Source organism: Hirundo rustica, chromosome 3 (assembly GCF_015227805.2).
Source record: "Hirundo rustica isolate bHirRus1 chromosome 3, bHirRus1.pri.v3, whole genome shotgun sequence".
Taxonomy (NCBI): domain Eukaryota; kingdom Metazoa; phylum Chordata; class Aves; order Passeriformes; family Hirundinidae; genus Hirundo; species Hirundo rustica.
Genome location: NC_053452.1, coordinates 116,078,995 through 116,094,489, shown reverse-complemented (window position 1 = coordinate 116,094,489; position 15,495 = coordinate 116,078,995). Strand labels below are relative to the sequence as shown.

General features: G+C 52.5%; 1 protein-coding gene across 1 annotated transcript; it reads left to right on the top strand.

The window, feature by feature from the left end:
• The first annotated feature begins 1,207 nt into the window (after positions 1 to 1,207).
• LOC131378461 (interferon-induced very large GTPase 1-like) lies at positions 1,208 to 14,416 on the top strand. The gene is made up of 3 exons (XM_040060623.2): positions 1,208 to 1,371; positions 3,203 to 3,413; positions 6,085 to 14,416. The coding sequence occupies exon 3, from the start codon at positions 6,087 to 6,089 to the stop codon at positions 13,464 to 13,466; it is 7,380 nt and encodes a 2,459-aa protein (XP_039916557.1). The 5' UTR covers positions 1,208 to 1,371; positions 3,203 to 3,413; positions 6,085 to 6,086; the 3' UTR covers positions 13,467 to 14,416.
• The last annotated feature ends 1,079 nt before the right edge of the window (positions 14,417 to 15,495 follow it).

Below are 15,495 nucleotides of genomic sequence, written 5' to 3'. Positions count from 1 at the left end.
AACTTATAACTCCATCTATAGCTTCAAGTTAACAATCTAACAGAGCAATAACATTTAACATTTAAGCTAACTTATAGCTATAACTTCGATGTCAAATTTAGCAACTTAACAAAAGCACACTTAGCAACACTTAACTTATGTTTAATAACTTAGCAAAAGAACCACACTCAGCAGCTTGTAAGTAAGCTTATACATATACGTTAACCTTACTTACAGGACTCACTTACTTAGCTATCTGAGGTACTTAAACATCTAAGAAAGCCGTACTTCCCCCAGATTTGCTATAGCATATGTGCATCTTTATGCACTCAGTCAGAAGCAGTCAGCGCAAGCAAGGTACCTGTGAAAAATTCCCCCAGAGGTCAGTGAAATCCTCGCTTTGGAGGCCTTTGTATCTCCCGGTGGGGGAAGGATGGAGCCTCCAGGAGTGAAGGCATCAGCCCAGGACACATCGTGTTTTGGTGATCCTCCAGGCGTAGCAATCATGAGGGTTTGCTGGCTCTGAGAGGTGTCCCTCCTCAGAGGGAGATTGCTGCACACAGCCCACTGTGGTTCCAGGAGAGCTCAGAAGGGGCTCATTTTGGACCCCTGTTTATAGGGTCAGAGGAGAGTGGGCTGCAGTTATAACAATGTTTCATCCTGGCCAGAGTTTCAGTCAGCACTTCCTTTGAACGTGTGACAACAGACAACAGGGATGCTTCTGCCATTCAGGCCAGAGGAATATTTTCCAAGGCTGGTCATAAGAAAAGCAGGAGCTTGTGAGCAGTTCCAGGGAGCAGACAGTGTTTCTGATAAGCTCAGGAAGAGCTGAGCCCAGGTGGTGCTCTCAAGGCCTGACAAGCATTTTCTCAGATCCCACTGCAGCCGGAAAAGGAGGGAGGTGGCAGAATGCACCACCACAATCACTACAATTTTATCACTGCTGAAGAAAAACTTCTACATGATGTAACCGTAAAGAAACTTATGGAAGATGGATTTGTGCACAAATATGTCTATAACAATGCTGCTGTGCTCCCTCTGCTCCTTTTCCTGATGGAGCACCAGCCCCAGGAAGGGCTGAGAGCCTCACGTGCCCTCCAGGTACCAGCACAGCAGATCAGGGTCAAATATGTGCAAAGAGCTGAGAGTGTCCTGTGAGGCAATTAAAACCACGCCTGGTGAGGAAATAGGAGTGTAATTCAAATAAACTGACTCTGAAAGAGTGGTTTCACTTTCACGTTCGGCTGCAGTAAAAAGCCTCTTTTCCTGGAATGACCCTGCTGCCTGTGTTAAAGGTGAAGCCGCACCCAGTTAAGAGCCAGGGCTGCATAAAGAGCCAGGGCTGTGCTGGGCTTATCCCGTGCCAGGAGCTGCGGGGCACGGAGGGAGAAGGTAGGGCCCTGGGGATGAGCTGTGGGGCCGGGAGCAGCAGGGAGCGGGATCTTGTCGGGCTCCTGCCTCCTGTTGCCGGTGTTTTGCCAGGGCTGGGGAGATGGCAGAGCAGGAGAAGAGGGCTCTGAGGGCAGCGGGCGGGCGGTGTCTGCTCCTCCGTGGGCTGCAGGAAGCCACCTTTCCTGGCAGCCGCTTTGGGGCAGCTCGGGGGAGCCGTGTGCGCTGCGGGGCTGAGCTGGGAGCGGGGGCCGGGGTCAGAGGGGTGGGAGCGGAGCGGCGAGGGAAGGAGGAGGGATGCGGGCGGATGGAGGGGCAGAGCGAAGTCTGCAGAGGAGCAAAGCCTTGCCTGAGAGCTGGCAGCGGGGCTGGCCGGGCACAGAGCCCTTGCGGAGCCCCTTCCATGCCGCCAGCCCGTGCCCGGCTCGGGCACCCCCAGCCCCGCGGTGGGGTCGGATGGCTGCGCTCTGCTGATGGCAGGAGCCATAGGGGATCATTCCATTTCCTACCCGTGCAGGGAGGGTGGGATTCTCCTCTCTCACAGTCTAAGCGTCACCACTCAGAGAGCTCTGGTTCCTGGGGCAGCCCCTCAAAGGCATCAGCGCCTCCAGAGCCCCTTTCCCTGGTCAGGTCTGGGGAAAAAGCTCTCGGGTGCTGTTCCCATGAAACGGGGTGCCAGCATTCCCATGGCACGTCCTGCTGCCAGCCTTGCTGTTTCCCTCTATAGCTTCCAAGGAGGAGCTCGATCCTGAGTTATGCCCTGAATGTGCTTAGTGCCTCTCTGCGGGCACTGACACTGTCACATGGGGCTTTTCCCCTATTCCTGCAGCAATGGGAAGCCGTGCAGGGACTGCCAGGGGTGCCTGGGGGCAGGTTCAGGGTGTGGCAGGGCTGGAGTTAATGTTGTGCAGGGCAGTCTCTGACTCCAGCGACGGAAGCCGTGCTGCGAGTGCTCCATTGGGAGAGAATTTGGGAGAGGACAGGGCTGGGACAAGTGGCTCAAGTGGACAAGCTGCAGCAGTGACCCTCAGCCAGCAGTTCCCTTCCTGAGCAGCCATCCTGCACTGAGGCTCTGCGGCCCAGGGAGCAGTTGGACATGTGCCCAAAGAAAACAATTGGTGTCTAAAGTCCCTCCTGTGCTCTCCCAGCACGTCCAGCTTTCCTCTGTGGTTGAACTGCTCTTATCTTGAGCCAGTGGCTTTTCCTGCTTCTGCTGTCCCCCTCCTGTCCCCATCCTGCTGGTGGGAGTACACAACCTGCAGGTGGGGCTCAGTGGCTACTGGGATCCAAGCCCTGCGCTGCTTCTCTCCCCTCTCCAAGGCCCTGAGCTTGCCCCCAGCAGCAGCTGTGTGATGTGGGCAGTGGTGGGACAGGGCCCGTGCTGTCCCATTGTCAGTGCTGTTCCCCTGGCTCTGGCCCCTCCACACCTTGTCTGCTGCCCCGAGAGCACAGATGTTCCCAGGACAGCCTCTCACCCATCAGCACCCTCAAGTCCTTCTCCTCAGGGCTGCTCTCAATCCATTCTCTTCCCAGCTTGTGTCTGTGCCTGGCATTGCCCAGACCCAGGGACAGCACCTGCACTTGGCCTTGTTGACCTTCAGGGGCTTTGCTGTGTCCCACGTCTCCAGCATGGCCAGCTTCCTTCTGGTGAGGGAACATGGATATAGGTCCCAGGTGAAACCCTGCTCTGGTCACCTCCCCAGAAGAGCCCTGAGGAGTCTTTGCTGCCTGGGCAATCCCTGGTGGAGGAGACGGGTTGGCCTCCAGTTCTCCCTGGAATAAATCCTCCACATTGATGGGTGGGTTCTCCTGACAGTCTGGTCTTTTCCTTTAGGATTTCAGGCCTTTTCTTCCCACTCATCTTCTTGTTGGACCAACTGGAGCATCTGCTGTGAGGTGGGTGAGGGGAATCAGAGCCCACAGCCCTTGCACAGATTGCCCAAATCTGCAAGGATTCCTGAGGGAAAGCTGCCCCTGAAGGCTCTGGAAGGGTGCAGGAGCCCTCAGATCCTGAGTTCAACTCCCCGGCATCAATACCTGTGCTGGTAAGTGTCTCGTGGCCTTGGTGGGGTGGAAGCTGAGTGCTCTGGAAGGTTTTATGCATGGAACAAATCTCTCCAGTATCCAGCTGAATGGACACTGGGACAATTTTCAGGGTTGTGTGACAGCGTCACAACCCCCAAAGCTCTAAAGGCACCTGTGCAATGAGAGCGCCAGCTCTGCTAGCATGAGAACATGGAATCATGGAATGGCCTGACTTCAAAGGTGTTTTGCCAAGGGGCAGAGTCTGCAGAAAAGACACAAACACAACTGTGCTGGCTTGAAGGCAAAACCAGTGAGAGACTCTAAGTCAGAAAAACAATTTAATAGGAGGCGAAAAAAAAAGTAAAATAAAATAAAATTAATGCAATAGTACAAAAGATCACAGACCGAATCAGTCCAGATGAAGTGGTCTTGTTGAAGCAGTAATCCTGTAGAAAGTTTTGGTAGCTCTTATTTTCTGGGAATCCAGTGGGTAAGGGCTCCCTGTGCTGTCCCAAATCCCAGATTATATCCAGGTGGGAATGCTTGGCTCCTCCCCCTGGGTTGAGAATCTCACCATGGACTGAGATCATTCTGTGAGTTTTGCAATGGGTTCTTGATTGCCCATTAAACAGAGATAGCTCCTGGAGGGAGTTATCTGTGAGTCAGGCAGCAGGGCATTGATGGGCCATTAACAGAAGATAGTCTGGAGGGAGGGGGTAAGGAAAACACTGCCCAACCTAGCTTCAACAGCTCATGTAGATGGTGATAGAAAACATACTTTGGGCACATCTTACATTGTAACCTAAGACCCCAACTTAAGGTGAAATTTACTGTAATGCAGAACTGCAAAGAATCACAAAGGGATGAGTTCACCAACGCATTCGATTATTACTGCAAAGATTTCCTGTAGTGATTAAGAAAGATTCATCACCAGTTACCCTTAGACTTTACCATCCTCCAGACACACACATCAGCTGGGGAGGCCCTCCTGGTATAAACTGGCAATTCCTGTGGTGCTTCCGGCTGAAGGCAGAGAGGCTCCAGCCTTGCTGTGAGAGAGCCCAGCTTTTATAACATTGAATAAACAAGCTGACACCTCTTCCAGTGCAGGAACATCTGGTTTCATTCTGCTCTTGGGTTATTCCTGGAGCCAGGCCAGGGATGAAGGGGGAACCAAGGGAGTTGGCTTTGATCCTACAGCCCCAATCAAGGCCATGTGTCCATTTTTCCAAATATGGAAAAGTAAATGCATGTTTTTGTCAAGGAACAGTCACATAGATCATATTGCTATTGATACTTTGTTAATTATGAATATATATAAAGATTGGGTTGAAGGTTCATCTAGAGGTCAACTTTGGCTCAAGGCCTGTTGTTCTGGCCTCAGTCAGGGCCGGTTCCTCCGGCCTTAGTACTTCAGAAGGGCCACACAGGGATCCTGGGAGAGGCAGGACTGAAAGCTTTACTGAAATGCAAAAAGCTCATGGTAACTGGTTATCCTTGATCAGCTCTGTGAGTTAATGTGTTATAAAAGGAAATTCAGTGTGACAAGAAGGACTTCTTCCTCCTGAGCCTGTACTGGTTGTGACCCATGACTGACTTGTCCTTCAGGGGTTTTTCAGTCAAAAGTGACCAGCACTGATGGACCCCAGCACCCTTCAGACCTGTTTCCCATGGGCCCTGTGTAACATGCCCCTGAGCAGCCTGAACTCTGCTTTTCCTACAGCCAGAGTTGAAGGTTTTCTGGCACTTTACCTGCTGTCACCAGAGATTTTAAGCTCAGTGTCTCCATGGTGGCTGTGGCCCAGATGGCCACCAATGGGCACCTGGCTGATGAGACCATCTGTGCTAATGAGCAGCAGGTCACAGAGGGCACCTCTCTGAGTGGGCACCCAAAGTCTCCAGTCACTCCTGATGGGCCACCAGGATGCCCAGGCCCAGCTGTGGCCAGGGACAAGGTGGATTTTGCCCCAGCACTGAGCTGGGCCCCCTGAGTGTGCCAGGAAGCAGCTCCTGGCAAGAGGCGTGAGTGGGGCGAGGGAGGGGCTGTGCTGGCAGCTGGAGCAGGAGCACAGCTCAGAGCCCGTGTGGCCGTGCTGGGCATGGGGGGAGTGTGTCTGGGGAGTGTGGGGTGCCCATGGGGGCAGTGTGTGAGCACTGCCTCCGTGTGCTGGGAGCAGCAGGCTGGGCCAGGCAGTGAGCAGGGCAGGTGTGGGGCTGGGCAGAGGGTGCAGGATGCAGGCAGGGCTGTTGGATGGGCACAGGGGCTGTGCCAGTGCTCCAGGGAGCCAGGAATGCCCCTGGCTGTCTGCACTTGGGAACTGGGCAGTTCTGCTGGGAGGATGTGGGTGATGGTGAAGGCACCACCTTGTCCAGTGCAGGCTGTGTGGCTGAGAGAGACTGTGTGTGTGTCTGTGTGTGTCTGCGTGTGTCTGTGTTTGTGTCTCTCTGTGTCTGTGCTGTCTCTGCTCTCTCTGGGATAAACACTCAATTTCAGGGTTGATCCTGCAAACAGGAAAGCAACAGGCGCATCCACTGTGCTGGGAAGGAGACCCTGGCTCTTGTGCCATCCCAGGCTGGGCTCCAGCAGCCAGGTGGGAGCAATCCCCAGGGCTGCAGCTGCTGCAGAGCCTCTGCCAGGAGAATGGAGCCTCTGACAACACCTTAGGGAAAGTCTTTTTTCTCCCTCCACAGGCATGGCTTCACAGGAGGACACACAAGAGGGGGATGCAAAGGCACAGCTCCTGGAAGAGGAATTAGAGAAGGAGAGATTGGATGCTGGATACTGGCTGCCCAAAACATCACAGATCCTGGGAATCGAGTGCAGAGAAGCCCTGCAACATCTGGAATATAAAGACTACCTCAGGCTGGAGTGTGAGGTACAACACCCCTGGGAGAAAAAGGCACTCCAGAAAGTCCTGAAAATACCAGATGAGAAAACAACCACTAAAGAGGTGCAGAAGGAGCACTTGGAGAAGACAAAGCAAAGACAAGAAAAGGCCAAACAAGCCCTGAAGGATCTGACTGAAATGCTCAACAGCGGTAACCAAAGCCAGGAGGCTATAAGGAAGAAAGCAGAGACTCTGTGGCAAGCCATGGAGATTCCCAAGGAGTTCTGGGCACCACCAAAGAAACCCTTGGCGGATATGCTGGAGAGCATGCAGAAGCAGCTGGAGCAGCAGGATTTGTCAGCAGTCAGGATGGAGAACATCCCTGACACAGAGGTGCTGAGGCGGGCGTCGGGGGGACTGGCCCTGCAGGGCATCTACAGAACCAGCAGACCTGAAGATGTGCTGGCAACGCGAGAGCAGCTCCTCAGGGTTCCTGAGGGATTCCAGCTCACTGGTCCGGAGCAAGGATCGCTGCTTGAGAGGAAGGAGTTCTCCTCCTCTGCAGCAGAATCCACTTTCACCAAGTCCATGGAGCAGCTGGGGTTCAGCATGAGCGTTTCTGCCAAAGCCGGATTCTGGGGGATTAATCTGGGAGCAGGTGTAGATCACAGCAGCTCCTCACAGTCACAGGACACCCACCAGTCGCACTCCGAGCAGAGTTACTTTTGCACCACCATGTACCAGTACATCCCCCTGGCCTCCTGCTACTTCCAAAGACATCAGCTTCGCCTCTCGGATGCAGCTCTGCAGGAGCTGCAAGACATGGAGCAGCTTTTGTGCTTCACTCAAGAAGACAAGGCCCCCCTGCTGGAGAGGTGTGAGAGGTTGTTCAGCAGGTTTGGGTCCCACATAAACCAGGGTCCCCTTCACTTTGGAGGGATATTCTGGTGGAAGGCATCCACAGAAGGATTCCAAGCCGAGCAGAGGGAAGAGATGAAGCGACAAACGTCTGAAACACTGAACAGCTTTGTCAGGATGAACTATGGAGGCTTCCTGGCAAATGCTGCGGGGCCCCTGGATGTTTCTAAATCCAGCTCAAAGGCTTCTGTCCTGGGTAAAGCTGGAGACAGTTCCCAGACAGGAATTCATCTCTCGGTGGTCAACACAGGGGGCCCACCAGACACAGCTTCTCTTCCTCAGTGGAAAACGGGGCTCGTGTCTGATAACACAACGTGGTGCGTTATCGACCGTGGCTTTGAGCTGGTCCCAGTGTGGGATGTCATCCTGTACAATCACAGCAGGGATTTTAAGTCCGTGGGTCAGATGAGCAGAGCCCTCAGGGATGCATACAAAGAGCTGACAAAACAGAGCATAGGCACCATTTTTGGGAAGGAAATAGATATTGCAGTGCAAGAGGCCAGAGATTTCATGGGGACTGTGAAGACCTGGGAGGTGACAGTGGATGAAAAAAAGCTGCTCAGGCTGATGGAGCTAAAAGATGATCTGAATGCAAGAACCAGGAACCCCAGTGTGTGGATCAACGTGTGCCTGTCAGACAAAGCCCTGCAGGACTTCCTGGTGAACACCGTGCGCAGCTGCCAGGAGTCACCTCCAGAAAACACCAGCTCCATCAAGGTAATGTTGAGAAGCCTCCTGGATCCTCATATCTACGCTGTCAAGGACTTCCCTGAGGCTTCCTTCATTATGCAATGGATCTTCCAGACGGGGCACCAACTTCCCAGCTCTCCCATAGTCTCTGAGCTTGGAGACCTCATCAAAACACTGCAGCAAATGAAGGAGCACATCCATGCTGTCACCTATGCACCAGCAAGCTCTGCTTCTGCCGTTCATGAAGCAAAGATAGAAGCCACCCTGACCAGCAGCCTCGCCATTTATTCCTTCCTCCAGTCTCTCCAGGAACGGGCTCAGAAGGACATGGAACTGTTGGTGCTCTTGATTGCGAGCAGCACAGGGTACCAGGTGGAAAGCAGCACTTTCCAGCACCTCCTTGGACACCCAGAAATTCAGTACATGGCCAAGGAAATGGCAGCGGCACATGAGGAGTACGTGAACCTGAAGGAGCAAGATGCCGACAGAGCTGAGGCCTCCCTTCTGCTGTTGGGTCTGACTGTGACACCCGAAAGTCAAGAGCTGTCCCCTGAGCAGAAGAGGGAGCGATTAGTTTTCATGGAAGATCACATGAAAGGCTTGTGGTCCCCACGGATAAAGAATCTCCTCCAAAAGCACAGTGGAGGCACAGACTGGGAGAGGCTGGAACGGGACTTGCGGTCCTTGATCAGTGGGTGCTTGGATGAGAAATTGGATGAACAGAGGATGCAGAACATACTCAGAGACCTGGAAGATACTTTTCAAACACCTCAGCACCCCATTCAATCCCATTCCAAGTTAGACAGCAGCCAATCCAAATCTGATGAAGCCACTGCAAACCAGGAGTTCCTGCAGTTGCTCAAGCGCCTTGGACTCGAAAGTCACTATCCAAGAAACATGGGGATGGGAGATTTCTACACCATCTGCAAGATATCTCTGCAGGACAGCCAGCCCAGCAAGGACACAGAACTGCCATGTTACTTCCTGCAAAAGCTGTTAATTGGGGATTACCAGGTGAGGTACCTGACTTGCTGGGATCAGAACAACCCAGGCCTAGAATCCATGTCAGAAAGTACAGAGCAAGAGGATGAACCATCAGAGTCCTTTGAAAACTTTCTTGATTTGGAGGAAGCAGCCCCTGAAGGTGCAAACAGGGACGGCCATGTGCACCCCATGGACCTGCAGATGGCCATTTTCCATTGTGCTGATGATTTCCTCAGACAGACCCTTGCAACCAAGCTGGCCTTCTGCCAACTGGCGCTGCCTCTGCTGGTGCCCAACCCGTGCACTTCACGCATCGAGTTCCTGCTCTACGCCCTCAGCCAAATCCAAAGGAGCTGGAAAGAGGCGGAGAAGTCAGGAAAGGAGGCCGGAGCAAAGAGTTACAACAACAAACTCATCTTTCAGGCACAGACACCCTTCGTGTCCTTCATCCGCATTGGCAGCTCGGCCTCCTCTTCCAAGTCTCAGCTCCTGAACGCTCTGCTGAGCAAACGCAAACACGACACTTTCTTCCACCGCCAGTGCAGAGGCAGCACCAGAGAGCGTTTGCTGATGGAAGGGGTGGTGGAGATCGCCTGGTACTGCCCCCGTGGAAGCCCCGATGACACCTTTGAGCGCTGCGTGGCTTTCTGCAACCTGCATGGAGATGCCAGGGATCACGGAGCACAGCTGCAGTTCCTGCAGGAGATATCTGCTGTCAACGTGGCTCTTGTGTCTGATTCAGGGCACATGGACATCAGGGGGAAAAAGCTTTTGCAGGACCTGTTGCAGTCACCACGGCCATTGATTTGTCTCCTTGCAGAAAAGGAGAATGTTGCCACTGTCAGAAGGAGTAAAAAATTAAAAATAGGGATCAAGAACAGAAACGAAGCAGAACTGGTGATCCAGCTGACTAAAATAATTCGGAATCTTCTGGAAGGGTCTAGTTCGCATTTCAGCTTGAATGCCTCTGTGGACAAAGCTCGCCAGCACGGATTCATAGTGGATGCAGATCAACCTGCATGTGTGACAGCCAAAGCAAAGGCAAAGGAGCTGGTGGACCTTCTGAAGAAAGAGAAGCTGTCTGAGATCAAATCCCAGCTGCTGCCGCTTCAAGGAAAACTGTGGTACCAGTGGTGCAAAAAGGACAAGGAACTCACTCGCTTGCAGGAGAAGGGGAACAAGAGCATTGAGCATCATCGCAGCCAAATTGAATATGAGAAGAATGCAATAAGAAGAAAGCAACTTGAGCAAGCTTTTCCTCTCAACCCACTGATGAAATCATTCCTTGGCTTTCTCCAGGCCCAGCCAGCAGATACCAAGAAATATTTCCTGCAGTGGATGAAGGTCTTTATGGATGAGCTGTTCTGTGGTCGCCTTGAAGAACTGAGGAGAGACTATCACAAGTTATGGTCTGAAATCCGGACAGGAAAGAAAAACCAGGAAAACAACAGTGTGAATGCTCAGTTGCGGAATCAGCTGCATTCCATCTCTGATGAACTCAGTGATTCATCCATCGGCCTGCAGCACCTTCTGAGAGAAGCAGGGCAGATTTATGAAGCTCTGGAATTAATGGAGACAAAGAATTACAATTTTGACAAGCTGCCGGAAATTGCAGCAGAGCTGATGGTTTTGGGGTATCCCATGGAGCTCATGGATGGGGATGCTTCTTACCTGCCCTTGCAATGGGTGGGAGCAATCTTTGACAGCTTAATTGAGAGGCTGGGGGACAAACGAGTGTTTGTGCTCTCCGTGCTGGGCATCCAGAGCACCGGCAAATCCACCCTGCTGAATGCCATGTTTGGGCTGCAGTTCAACGTCAGCGCGGGGAGATGCACCCGCGGAGCCTTTATGCAGCTCATCCCAGTGGGCGAGGAGCTGCAGCAAGACTTGGGCTTTGATTTTGTGCTGGTGGTTGACACAGAGGGACTTCGTGCCATCGAGATGGCCAATAAACAGTCCCTGAACCATGACAACGAGCTGGCCACCTTTGTCATTGGTGTTGGCAACTTGACCGTGATCAATATCTTTGGAGAAAATCCATCAGAAATGCAAGATGTTCTGCAGATCGCTGTGCAGGCTTTCCTGAGGATGAAGAAAGTCAATCTTTCCCCAAGCTGCATCTTTGTCCACCAAAATGTGGGAGAAGCAACTGCCCAGGAGCAGAATACAGAAGGACAAAGGCGTTTGCAGGAAAAGCTGGATGAAATGACCGTGGTAGCAGCTCAGCAGGAATTCTGTGACATCTCCTCCTTCAGCGATGTCATTGGCTTTGATGTGAACACCCACATTCACTACTTTGCTCACCTGTGGGAAGGAAACCCCCCAATGGCACCACCCAACCCCAGCTACAGCCAGAACGTCCAGCAACTAAAGAGTAAAATCCTCCAGGCTGCCCAGAAGCAGTCACAGCGAAGCATTTTGAGGCTCTCGAGCCTGAAAGATCGTATTGGTGACCTCTGGAATGCTTTGCTGAATGAAAACTTTGTTTTCAGCTTCAAGAATTCCCTGGAGATTGCTGTGTACAGGAGACTGGAAAGTGCCTTTAGTCAGTGGACCTGGAAGCTGCGGAGTCACATCTTAGACCTACAGATGAGACTGGACAACAGAATTCGCAATGGGGACTTGCAGAATGTCACCAGAGAAGAGCTTGAAGGGCTGGTGCAAGAGACAAGTGATGCCATTGAGAAAAAAGTGGGAAAGTATTTCAGGGAAGACAAAGACAGTGAGATACTGGTGCAGTGGAAATCAAGCATAGAGCTGAAGCTGAACGATCTAAAAGAGGCTCTTCTTCATGAAACGAAAAAGAAATGTGAGAATCTTATTGAGCTACAGAAGGAGCAGAGGAAACTGGATGCCAGAAAGTTGGAATATGAAGATGAGCTCCTGAGAAGGAGTAGGGAGCTGGCTGTGACTCTGAAAGGGAAGAGCCTCAGTGAGAGAGAACTGAAGGACAACTTTACTCTTGTCTGGAACAAGTGGATTGCAGAAGTCTCCCGTGCTGCTCGTCCTCCAGAACGGGTGGATATTGATGCGGAAATTGATGATGTCCTTCTAGGGCACTTTAAGGAGCCGGGTTTCCATGAACGGATCAGGTCATTTCCCAAAGGCAGAGGATTTTCTTTTGACAAGGAGAAACACATGACAAAGAAAGAGTATTTAGGCTTTAGCCAAGATCATTGGAACATTTCCAATGCTGATGTGATCAGCTTTCAATACATCACAAACAACATCATCGCAGGTGTGAGGGCTAACATTGATAAGAAGGAACAGGAGAAACGTGATTACAGTCGAAGTTTTATCCATGAAATACTCAATGAAGTCCAAGAAGGGTTGAACTCTGTTCCCTGCGATTCAAAATGTACTTTTAACAGAGAGTACTGCATTGATTTGTCTCTGTATCTCTGCAAAATGGCAGCAGAAAGGTTTAAAGTCATACACGACGCATTCCAAAAGGCAAATGACCCAGTCGTGTACCTGAACAGCAAGAGAGAAGATTTCTTCCAATGTTTCCGGATTTCCTGCCAAGGAGCCACTTCGATCACAACTTTTGCTGGTTTCCTTTGTGACAAGATTGAACCAGCTCTTTACCAGGAGGCCTATGAGAGGACGGCTAAAGACATTGCTGAGGACATGCAGGGCAGATTCCCAGATTTCAGGGGCAACAGAGCCAATCTGGAAGTTTGCATCTTGAGATACCTGGCAGAAAAAGAAAATTTTGAGTATTTCAAGCAGTACCTTAGATTTCCAAGAGAGTTCTTTCAGTTTTACTTTGAGATACAAGTGAAGAGTCACTGTTTAGATGGGAGTGGGAGGCTTGAGAGGTTTTTAGATTCCTCCCTTAATCTTCTCTGTCGAAACATCCTGTCAGCTGTTTCTTCATCAACCCAAATTGTCAAAGACAGAAAAGACAGAGAGGATAAAGTCTCTCTTTGGCTGGATGAATTTTGCAGGGAACTGACAGAGGTGATCAGCTTGCCCAGAAGTGACCTGAGGGGCATCGAGCACCAGGAGGTCACAGACATTGAGTTCCTGAGCAGTGCCATGGCAGAAGCTCTGGGTGACCTGAGGGTCAGGCTCAAGAATGAATTTGCTGATGCTGATATGAGCTCATTTTCAACACAGCCTCACACCATCTTAGCAGAGCACTTTTCGGGGTGCTGGGAACAGTGTCCCTTTTGTGGGGCTCTCTGCACAAACACCATGCAGGGACATGATGGAGACCATCATCTGGTCTTCCATCGCCCACGAGCGTTTGTGGGAGCCAAGTGGAGTGAGACGGACCACCTGGTCATTGATATTTGTTCCAGCCTCGTTGCAAGTGATGGCTTATTCAAAGTTGGTGACAGTGATTTGATCCCATACAAGAAATACCGTGATGCAGGACCCCGTTTTGCCACTTGGAACATTCTCCCTGATTCATCCATGCAGGCATACTGGAAATGGTTTGTGTCTCATTTCAGGACACAGCTGGAAGCTTTGTACAATGGGAAATTTCAGGGTAAAGGAGAAATCCCTGAGGCCTGGCAGAGAATTACGAAGCAGCAAGTACTGTCTGAGCTGGACAGGCCATTTTCACGGGAAAGACGAACCTTAAGATCTTGGCTGCTTCGGAGAACTTTGTACAAGGATCCCCACAAAATGCAGTTACAGTGATGACAACCTCAAGCCCAATGAAGACAACGGTATCCAAATGCTCCCAATTTTGGTGAAATAAGGCACATTACTGCGGCTATTGCTCAGCAACCACCTCCCTTCAGGAGAAACCCTGTATCCTCTTGCCTTCTGGCCATAAACATTTCCCTCTGCTTTCTCCTAGAGCCAAACCAAACCCACTCCTTGGGATGATTGACCTCGTGGCCAAGCCTGAGCCCAAGGGCCAGGGCAAGGGCAAAGGCAGCACTCCAAGGCCAACTTGGATCAGCTGCTGTGAGACAAGAAGGGACAGTGCCCCAAAGGCAGTTTTCCTGCAGCAAGGAGGTGTCCTGCTTGGAGAAAGGGCTGCAGGACCTGAGGACAGCTCCATGCTGGCTGCAAGCTGGGCTGCTTGGCTTTTGGGCATCATCCTTCTCTCTCTCATTGCAGCCTCCTGGATCAACTGAGGCTGTTCTCCAGGCAGGAGCTGCTGTGCCTCCGGGCTCTGGAAAGCAGTGACACGACTGCCCTGGGGCTCAGGCAGTGCTTTCACTCCCTGTCTCGGAGGTGCTGTGTCTCTGTCCAGGGCAGCTGCTCCTGCTCAGGTGCCTGGGGCTGCTGCCCTTCCCTCCAGCCCTCAGCCCTGGCAGGAGCTGCTCCTGTCCTTGGCCTCGCAGCTGAGCAAAAGCCTTTGGAATGCCCCATGTGGAGATTCCTGTCTGCCAGCACCTTCTGCAGCAGCCCTGGAGCCAGTGCTGGTGCTGTCCAGGCAGGCTGGTGGCACCAGAGCTGTGCTCTGGAGAAGGTGGCACCAGCTGTCTCTGCCCCAGGGAGCTGTGGGGGCTTTTGCTGTGCAGGTGCTGCAACCCTGCTGGCAATGCAAGGGCCAAGCCCTCCTGGAGAGCTGGCTGAAGGGCTGCTTCAGCCTCATCCCCTGCAGGCTCTGCTAATAAAGGAGTTGATTTGGACTGCACTGCTCTGTGTCTCCTTTGTGTTCAGGGCAGCCACAGGGTGTGGCTGGGGGTGACTCGAGCTCTGTGCGCTGCAGATGGGCAGGGGACAGGGGGTGGCACTGGGGCAGGGAGTGTGGCAGCAGAGGCTCTGCTCCATTCAGGGTCTCTGCTCCAGGAGCAGCTTCACTGTCTGCAGGGAGAGCAGAGAGGGCAGGAAGCCCCAAACCACAACATCCAGGGAAACCAATGTCAGTGGCAGGTGCCAAGGGAGGCAGCGCTGGGAACCAAGCCTGGCCTGTCACACACATGGAGGGCTGAGAAGGTTGATCCCATCGAGGTCTGTGCTGTGGAGGTGCTCAGCTGGGAAGCTGCAGGACAAAAGTGGAACGGGCACAAACCCTGCCAAGCCCAACCCTGACCAAGCAGACCTGGAGCCAGTGACAGGAGCCAGAGCTGGGCCGTGTGAGCGTGTGCTGCAAGGGCTGAGTGCCAGGGACTGGGGACACAAGGGTTGGGAGGGGATTTGGGCCGGCTCCTGGAGGCAGACTGGCAGTGAAGGTGACCCTGGCCATGGTGTCACCTCCTGGGCTGCATGGGGAATATCCCAGTGCAGCTGCTGGAGTGAGTGGGGGGGACCCAGTGCCCACAGCTGGGTGCAGTGCAGAGGACCCAATGCAGCAAGGGGGGGTGGCCTCAGGCCTGGGCTGGGGTGTCAGGAGGCTGCAGCATCCCTCACCTGCTGCCTTCACCTGTGCCAGCTGTCCCAGCTCCCTCTGCAGTACAACCAAACACTTCTCTGCACCTTTCCCTGTCTCTGCCAGGATCCTTTGGCCAAAATCTCCCTTAGTGGGATCGTCTGGCACCTCCTTCCTTGTAGGCCCTGCTCTAGGGAGAAGCACAAATTGCTTAAAGCTCTTTTCCAACCTGAGCAATTCTTAGAAGCCGTGCCTTCCAGTGACACCGGGATGCAGCAGCTCTCCCAGGCTGCACCAGTTGGGACTAAGGGTGCGCTGACCCTGTGTAACATCCAGAACATTTACATGGGAGGAATAAACTGAGGTTCCTTTACTCTGGCTTGGCACACAGGAGAAATACTG

Coding starts and splice junctions, on each gene's coding strand:
- LOC131378461 (XM_040060623.2), top strand. CDS start 6,087: ATGGCTTCACAGGAGGACACACAAGAGGGGGATGCAAAGGCACAGCTC.